General features: G+C 37.1%; 1 protein-coding gene across 2 annotated transcripts; it reads left to right on the top strand.

Moving 5' to 3' along the window:
- Nucleotides 1-488: 488 nt before the first annotated feature.
- LOC120020614 (complement factor H-like) lies at nucleotides 489-7,806 on the top strand. Of its 2 annotated transcripts, none has more exons than XM_038964326.1 (12): nucleotides 489-618; nucleotides 1,307-1,498; nucleotides 2,178-2,357; nucleotides 2,655-2,834; nucleotides 2,960-2,995; nucleotides 3,599-3,748; nucleotides 4,936-5,001; nucleotides 6,140-6,310; nucleotides 6,426-6,599; nucleotides 6,810-6,971; nucleotides 7,153-7,175; nucleotides 7,363-7,806. In XM_038964326.1, exons 1-11 carry the CDS (start codon nucleotides 534-536, stop codon nucleotides 7,167-7,169), a joined length of 1,413 nt encoding a protein of 470 aa, XP_038820254.1. In that variant the 5' UTR covers nucleotides 489-533; the 3' UTR covers nucleotides 7,170-7,175; nucleotides 7,363-7,806. The 2 variants fall into 2 exon arrangements, with proteins under 2 accessions (XP_038820254.1, XP_038820253.1); XM_038964325.1 differs by having other exon boundaries at nucleotides 1,286-1,498.
- The last annotated feature ends 1,524 nt before the right edge of the window (nucleotides 7,807-9,330 follow it).

Genomic DNA, 9,330 nt, shown 5'->3' with positions numbered 1-9,330 from the left:
GTCTCTGAGTTTAAAACAGTCAGCTTTATTCACATCTCTGAGTTTAAAACAGTTAGCTTTATTGACGTCTCTGAGTTTAAAACAGTCAGCTTTATTGACATCTCTGAGTTTAAAACAGTCAGCTTTATTGACATCTCTGAGTTTAAAACAGTTAGCTTTATTGACATCTCTGAGTTCAAAACAGTCAGCTTTATTCACATCTCTGAGTTCAAAACAGTCAGCTTTATTCACATCTCTGAGTTTAAAACAGTCAGCTTTATTGACGTCTCTGAGTTTAAAACAGTAAGCTTAATTCACACATAATGAAGCATTATTTATAAGACAGTTCAATTGAAGTCAGCTACACCCCTTACTGTTCAAAACAATTCTGTTTTGCTTGAAACACAGTCAGATGCACCAAAATGTACATAGCCTATTTGGAAACTCTAGAGTTTGGAACTGCCCTAGGCAATGATTAACTTGCACACAGCTGACCTAAACTATTTGTGAAATCCAGTTGACTTTATTCGGCAGTAAGCATTTGTCAGAGTCGCATGGGTTATCTATTTTGTAGGGAAATGGGTGAACCAAAATGTTTGTTTTTTGTTCTATTGATTTGGTGTCTCGGCACAGTACACGGTAAGAGCTTCTGTTACGTGGCATCGTTCACTTATCATTTTACAAAAAGTTTATTTCATTTGTTGGCAATTTTGATTAAAATAACCAAGTGGACCTTATGCTCCCACGTTGTTTATGGGCTATTACAGATGGACTCTATGGTCGTGAGCCTCACATTTCATACACTTCTAAGTGGTTGGCATCTTTACTGCCATTCCATTACATGTGATCATTACAGGGTAAAGGCCTTTCATTGGTGAGGATGCATTTTCAGGGTCATTGACAAGCATTGGAATTGTTAAAGGGATGTTTCATTCAAAATGCAACTGAACATAAGCTTTTCTCGCACCTTGGCTGTGGTCAAATCCCCAAGACAGATTTTGGATATGTGTTTTGCTTATTTGGGTATTTGATAGTCATGTTGTGTTTGGTCACTGTCACCAGTGAGGGCACAGTTCACAGTTCTGAAATCATGTCTTAAACACCTTACAAACACTGAAATACAATTCACCATACAAAAGTGTCCCTTTCTGAGGAACTCGTCTGCATTAGGTTTTTGAAAAGTCAAAAGTGTTCTCATACACTTTTGGATTGTGATGTATTTATGCATCACAACGCCACAATTCAAACTGCAAAAAAAGTCATCTGAAATGGTTGTTATCAGCTTTACTGTTCCTTTGATAATTAGGCCAAGGTTACTCCATTTCAGCTCAAGATTCCCAACAAAGCTGCCAAAAACCCGAACTGGATCAAGGTTATTTTGACTCGGATAAAGAAACGTACCAGCATGGCACGGAACTTTACTATGCCTGCGATAAAGGTCGGAAACCTGTGGTTGAGGGGTGGTGGGCGATGGTTAAGTGCGAGAACAGAAAATGGTCCCACATACCTCAGTGCATAGGTAAGTGATTTGAGCATTCTTACAAAAAAAATGTATCATGAATGAATTGTCAGAACATTGGTGTTAGAGATCATGGGAAGACTTTGAGGGTTCCTGCTGCCCTCATAGAGTATAGTGTGTACTGCTCACTGTTAATACCTGCATGTTGTACTGGGAAGTCACCAACAATCTTGTATTGCTTATTAACACGTTTTCTGTTCAGGTGAAGATGGAAACACTGTTGATGACTTTGTTTAAGCTTTCTTTTCATAATGTGTAGGGAACTCCTTGTACAACAGCCTAATTGCACTAGGTCACTAGTACTATCAGGAACTCTCCTAAAAGGGACTCTCCCAACTACATCACATGCTATCACAATACATCTCCAAACCCTGCCCCAGGTCCCCAGTCACCCTTCGGCAGCCCTGATTTAGTGTATATGGCCTTCTGGGGCCGCACTTAGGCTTCAGCTTTGTAAACACGAAATCCTGAGACTTTGGGTCAAGCACCGGGGTAAAACCTGACAGTGTAAAATGTCTATACAGCTCTTTATGTCACATGGCACAGATAGTAGACTAGTCCATCTACTTTGTCTACCTTAAGATAAATACAGACATGCTGTTTGGTTCAAACCTCACTCTAGCTTTTCTCCCTCAGTTGATTCAATAAGATGTTTATAGTTGATGTTTTTGTTTTTCAGATGAGAACAGCTGCATTGCTCCAGAGAACCCTAATGCTAAAGTGAAAAAACCTGATGTGAATGGATGGTATCCCAATAGAAAAAAAGTTTGGTTTGACTGTGATTCAACGCATGTTATTAAGGGCTCTACCGCAGCTAAGTGTGAGAATGGGACTTGGACAGAATTACCACTTTGTGTAGGTGAGTGTGTTCTCAGAGTTGTCTCGGTATAAAACCCTTGTTTTGCTCTACTATGTGGTAGGATAACGATGGCATAATGATGACTTTTTGATTACATTGAATTAAATATTACATTCTGTTTTTTTTCACGTCTTTCACCACAGAGGGTGGCATTTAGTCATTGTATTCTCCTTCATTTTGTTAAACATTCAGTGATTGTCAGTCGAAGCAGCATGTGTCAGTGTCACGCATGAGAAAGATGATGTACATAGCAACATGTATTAGTGTCTGTGTTTCCACTGTCTTGGTTCTTTACAGAAAGAGACGACTTGTGTGGAGAACCTCCTCTTGTGACCAATGCAGTTATCACTCATAAATATCAGGAGAAGTTCCAAGAAGGCTCTAAGATAAATTATAAATGTCAGGATTCATATACTTTTAAAGAAACTGACTCTAGTGTTTGCCAATCTAGAGGTTGGACCACAGCTCCCAAATGCAGTAAGTGAAGTCCTGGCATTAGAGCCATCATTTTATAGTGTGACTCCTGTTTCCTTGGTTTTTTTAATCTTCTGAACCCTTCTGAATAAATCATTGATATTTGTTCCCTGCCTCCCTCTCAATAGTTCCAACTCCATCCCCCACAGAGAGGGCCAGCACAGGTAAAAGTGACCAGTCATTTTGTATCTTAGGCAAGAACAGCTTTGTTTACCCCAATGGCAATAAACTGGCAATAGCAATATTGAACAATGTAACTGGCCAAACGAGCTAAACAAACCTGCAGGTTTCTTGTTTGGTGAGTGACATTTCTATGAGATGTTTTACATTGCACAAATTGTGCCCCCTGATATTCCTAAAACATCCCAGACTGATGAATCTATGAACATTGGGTCATTGACATCAGTTGATGTATAGTTCGTAGTAAAACTGTATAGTTTGTAGTAACAGCCTTCAAGCTCATGTTATTAATCATGTTATATTATTGTTATTAATCATGTTATATTATTGTTATTAATCATGTTATATTATTGTTATTAATCATGTTATATTATTGTTATTAATCATGTAATATTATTGTTATTAATCATGTTATATTATTGTTATTAATCTTGCTATATTATTGTTATTAATCATGTTATATTATTGTTATTAATCTTGCAATATTATTGTTATTAATCATGTTATATTATTGTTATTAATCATGTTACATTATTGTTATTAATCATGTTATATTATTGTTATTAATCTTGTCATGTGTGGAACAGGTGAAGGAGACAGCAGCACTTCGAGTGACAGAGGGAATGGTGGCACATCTAGTGGAGGGGACCACAGCACATCTAGAGGAGGGGGCCACAGCACATCTAGTGGAGGGGGCCACAGCACATCTAGTGCAGGGGGCCACAGCACATCTAGCGGTAATCTCATCCAAATGAGAAATTCCATTAAAAAATATCCTATTCCTTCCTCAGTTTAGTTCAGCCAGTCATACATATTGTAACAAACCTGGCATTGATTAGACTTTTTGCAGGTACCGTAATGCCACAATATTCTGCTATAACTAAGTCTTAGCAGGTTAATTAATTAAATACATAGTGTGAATTTATAATGTTATTTGTAAGAGACCCTTAGGTCTCTATTCAGTCTGGATCGCTGAAACGTTACAGGTTTTTGGTAATTTTATTTGTTGGTATTTTATTAGGATCCCCATTAGTTGTTGCAAAAGCAGGAGCTACTCTTCCTGGGTCTGCACAAAACATGAAACATAATACAGAATGACATAATGCAGAACATCAATAGACAAGAACGGCTCAAGGACATAACTACATAAATGTTTTAAAAAGGCACACGTAGCCTACATATCAATGCCTACACACAAACTATCTAGGTCAAATAGAGGAGAGGCGTTGTGCCGTGAGGTGTTGCTTTATCTGTTTTTTGAAACCAGGTTTGCTGTTTATTTGAGCAATATGAGATGGAACGAAGTTCCATGCAATAATGGCTCTATATAATACTGTATGCTTTCTTGAATTTGTTCTGGATTTGGGGACTGTGAAAAGACCCCTGGTGGCATAAGTGTGTGTGTCAGAGCTGTGTGTAAGTTGACTATGTAAACAATTTGGGATTTTCAACACCTTAATGTTTCTTATATAAAGAATAAATGATGCAGTCAGTCTTTCCTCAACTCTCAGCCAATAGAGACTGGCATGTATAGTATTGATATCAGCCCTCTGATTACAATGAAGAGCAAAACGTGCCGATCTGTTCGGGGCCAGCTGCAGCTTAACTAGGTTGCGAGTTACAAATTAAAGCTAATTTCCGATTGAGTTGACATATGCAGAGTTTACCGTGAATGCAGTCTCCGCTAAAGCAGGAACATTGCCTTTAAATTTCATCAGGCTGTAATGCTGCATTTCCACGATACAGATTGATCAGAGTCCTAAGTTTCATGGCCTCACTCAAAAACTAATGCAGGAAAAGTAAATGACAAAAAAAACAGCTGTAGAATCAATGTATTTATTATGTCTTGTGGTTTCCAATGTCTAATGTCACATTTCATACCAGGTTCATTTTTACAGATATCTGCTGTAACTGTCTCCAACAGGTGATGAGGCCTCACCCAATGTCAGACCCTCTGCCAGACCACAACCTAGTGGTCCATTTTTACCTGGTAATTCAAGCTTTCTGTTTTCCACTTTTCAGCATTAGACTTAATATAATAATCTTAGTTAGTGAACCAAACAGAAGCTAGTCCGGTAACACTTACTGAAATCTTCCAAGTGTGATGCTTTATCATTTGTAACAAGCCTTTATATTGTGTTATAACTAGACTTCAACCCCATCAGTGCTGAGACCCCAGCAAAAATGGGCTTTTCATTTATCTGACTTTCATTTATCTGCATGTCCAGGCCTTATATTTAGCCTTGCAATGAAGTGTTTTCCCATTTTATTTTTAGAACAACCAGGGCTACAAGTAGAACACAAAGCAATTTGACATAAACAGTTGCATTCATGACTTTTATTAACAAATGTCAATTTAAAACACAAGGTGATAAAAATGAATTTATTTGAACGCTGTAGTACAGAAAATGTTTGCTCATTAGAAAATGAGTGACAACTGTGTGGAGTTTGTGACAGCATCTATGTCAGCTTATAACAGTATTATAGACACTATGTCCTGGGATATTCTATGATCTTCTATGTAGAAGAACACCTTACCTTCTAATGACTCTTGTGTAGCTTGTGAGGTCATAAAGCAAGACATGTTACACGTGCGTGTTCATAGATAGATTTTAATAGTTAGTAGCTCAAACCATTCTGACTCTACAGACGCTTTTGTAAAAGGGCCCTTTGGGATCCGTCCTTGTCTCACAGACACCAGTCTAGCTCCGCCCTCGTTAATCACACAGGTTGGTACCAATGGAGGCAGAAGAAATACACTAATCCAATGGTCCAACCCAGAAGTCTGTAGCTCAAATACACTTTGTTTAAAAAGGGGTTAGAAGTCCTAAATCACGCTGGCAGCTTAACGGTGGGACTGTTATGTCTCTATATGCAATTATCAACTGGCTGATATTTAGTCCAGATCATTATGACATGATTACAAGAGACATCCAGGGGTTGTTTATGCTAATTACACATCGTATAATGCATTATAGCTGCATCATAATGCATTATACATGGATGCTTAGAGTACATTTTTACCACAATTCCTTTCACCTGGAAGTGGCCTGGTTTTTGACCTGAAATGTCTCAGAACAATATGAGCATTATTCTTATAATCCTGAAGAGCTGTATTTGTTGTTCAGTTGATAGGTGTGGAGAGAAGCCAACAGTTGATAATGGGGATTTTATCAGTGACTCTGACAGCAATCGAATGGCACTGACCTTCAAATGCATTAACTATTATAAACTTGTGGGCCCAGAGCAAGTGATGTGTCATAGTGATCAAACGTGGTCAGAACTACCCATTTGTAAAGGTAAGTAAATTAATCACTTGCTAAAATTAGCAAGATACCATCACACACCTAACTGTCTTGTCTCATAATATATCAACCTTTGTTAACACTCTTATATCAACTCTTTATATACCAGCTCCCTGTACCGTTGACAAAATGACTTTTGACCTGCTGGATCTTAAAAAAGATATGTTTGTGAAGGAAGGAGAGAGTCAGACATTTCTCTGTAAAAAAACGGATTATTGGGAACAACCTTCTGCTGCTGATGTTCGATGTCAGAATGGACACGTGACAGTTGGCAGATGTACATGTATGTATGATGTACTACACACAACACAAAGAAACAGAATATACAGTACTTAATTAACACAATGTTTTCTTTGTTTATCATTTGTTTATTATTTAGTTTAGTTTATTATGTTTAATGTGTACTGTAAATGAGTCCCTCTAATATATATTATCACAAATTCAATGTATAAACCTTCATTAACACTTTTATATTCATTCTCTTTTTACAAAGTGGGCTGCAAACTGGACACACGGCATCATTATTGGCTGGATCTTACAGAGGATATGTTTGTAAAGGAAGGACGTCAGACATGGGCCTGTAAACAAAAGGATTACCGGGGTCGTCTTGTTGCAAATGTTGAATGTCAGAGAGGATATGTAACCGCAGGCGGTTGTAAGTCAAATGCAACAGTAGGAAAGAGAGTATAATCAACTGAAACACATTCTACACAGGTTTTTGTCAGTGTGAAAACATATTGTCTTTAAGTTACAATAGTTGTACATGTCAGTTACTGAATATGCTACTGTAAGCCTCATAAGACTCTAAATATTAACTACAATGTCATCCCATTTAGGTTACCTGCAATACTAATATTTGGTAAGTGTTTATGGATCTCTACACAGGTATTAAACTCAAACAAACTTCAATGGAGGTTTTCTCAGTGTCAGATATACATTAATAGAATCAAGAAAGGATGTTGCCAGTCCCATAAATACTGCCATTAGTTGTAGTGAGTCTCTCTCCTCTTATGTAAGTTCAACAAGGATGTGTATTTTCTTCACAGGCCTGGTGAATCAATGAAACAAACCCAAAGCTGCATCAAATCCCCTGGAAGAGAGGACTTCCCACGTTGGCCACCAATCAAGATCATGATATGTTTGATAAAGTTGCTTTTACATTTGGTTCATGATATGGAATCTGTCTCATAACACAGGGGGTTAGTAGGGGAGCAGAGAGGAATGGAGGTCCACCATCTGAGAAGATTCAGACAGTCATTCTGAACGATTCAAAAGTCATGAAAAATACATGTTGAACATAATAATGGGAAGGTAAACAATTGATGAAACAGTTGATCAGAAAAACATTTGATATTGATCCTCTTTTCATTTAAAGCAGCAAACTACTGATAGTCAATGGAAGTCAAATCAATTAAATGTACAGTATACAATGAACATGGATGAATGTAGAAAATGTCATGGCTTGGATCTATAAAAGAGATATAATTAGACATGTGTGTGTGCTTTTATATGCGTATATTGGTTTTACACCAAATCAATTCACTAACAAATGTGTCAAACACAACACACATCAACAGTTGACACTAACCAACAACTAACTATCCAGAAGCATATTCAGAAGAACAAAAGACAGAAATGACAATTAAACATATTTTAATAGTTTGAACAGTATAATGAAGACAGTCTGACAATATGGGCTCCATATAAGAAGGCTTACGCTGCTGCTACTCTCTGTTTATCATATATACATAGTCACTTTAACCATACCTACATGTACATAATACCTCAATTAGCCCCAATAACCGGTGCCTGTGTATAACCTCACTCGTGTCATAGCCTCGCTACTGTATAAAGCCTCACTACAGTATAAAGCCTCACTACAGTATATAGCCTCGCTACAGTATAAAGCCTCACTACTGTATAAAGCCTCACTACTGTATATAGCCTCACTACTGTATATAGCCTCACTACTGTATATAGCCTCTCTACTGTCATAGCCTCACTACTGTATATAGCCTCTCTACTGTCATAGCCTCGCTACTGTATATAGCCTCTCTACTGTCATAGCCTCGCTACTGTATATAGCCTCTCTACTGTCATAGCCTCGCTACTGTTATTTTTCATTGTCTTTTAACTGTTGGTTTTATTTCTTTACTTATCTATTATTCACCTAATACCTATTTTTTACATTAAAATTGAGCTGTTGGTTAGGGCCTTTCACTGTAAGCTCTGTACCTGTTGTATTAGGCACACGTGACAAATAAACTTTGATTTGATTTGACACAGACAAGTCAAAATTAAACAAAAGGTCTGAATCTATACATTTAACATGATAAAGCTTTGCAGATGCTTAAGATGTTATTGTAATTTCATTAAATTCTGTCCAAGGATAATATATATATATATTTTTTTTAATTTACAGGCATTTCTACATGTTCTCCTCTATTTGGGAATTTGCACCACATCAATTCAAAGCATCAGCATATTTTTGGTTTACACTTTTGGTCAGAAGCCAACAATCACGCCAGTCAAGTCTCAGTCTTTCCGTGGTTGAATTGGACAACAAAGTGTTTCGCAATTGGTGCAGTTCATAAAGAAACTGCAAATATTTGTTTGACCTTTGGCATGTGTTTGCTAAATAAATATTATTTGGTCTATGTATCCCTTAACATCTGCTTCTCGACTTCAATAGATCTCAAAGCCGTCTGGAATTTACACTTTTTCTCAATTGATTTGGCGCATTGAAGGGAACAAAGGTCCATGCTCTTGAAACAGTTCATCCAGACATCGAAACATACTTCTAATTTTGCTAAATAACCCGTAGTCATTGCAAAATCCAATATTGCTTTCAATTTCAATATATCTCTTTAATAAATCAAATTTTTCCATCAAAACTACACACGTGTCAACCATTGATTAGTTCATATCTTAACACATTTTTTGTGTGTGGATGCATATTTTTTCACAGGACCTTAATCATGGACATGTCCTCAAAGAAATTGTTAACAAAAGAT

Source organism: Salvelinus namaycush, chromosome 25 (assembly GCF_016432855.1).
Source record: "Salvelinus namaycush isolate Seneca chromosome 25, SaNama_1.0, whole genome shotgun sequence".
Taxonomy (NCBI): Eukaryota; Metazoa; Chordata; class Actinopteri; order Salmoniformes; family Salmonidae; genus Salvelinus; species Salvelinus namaycush.
The sequence above is the reverse complement of the archived record's forward strand: the minus strand, read 5'-3'. Positions and strand labels throughout refer to the sequence as shown.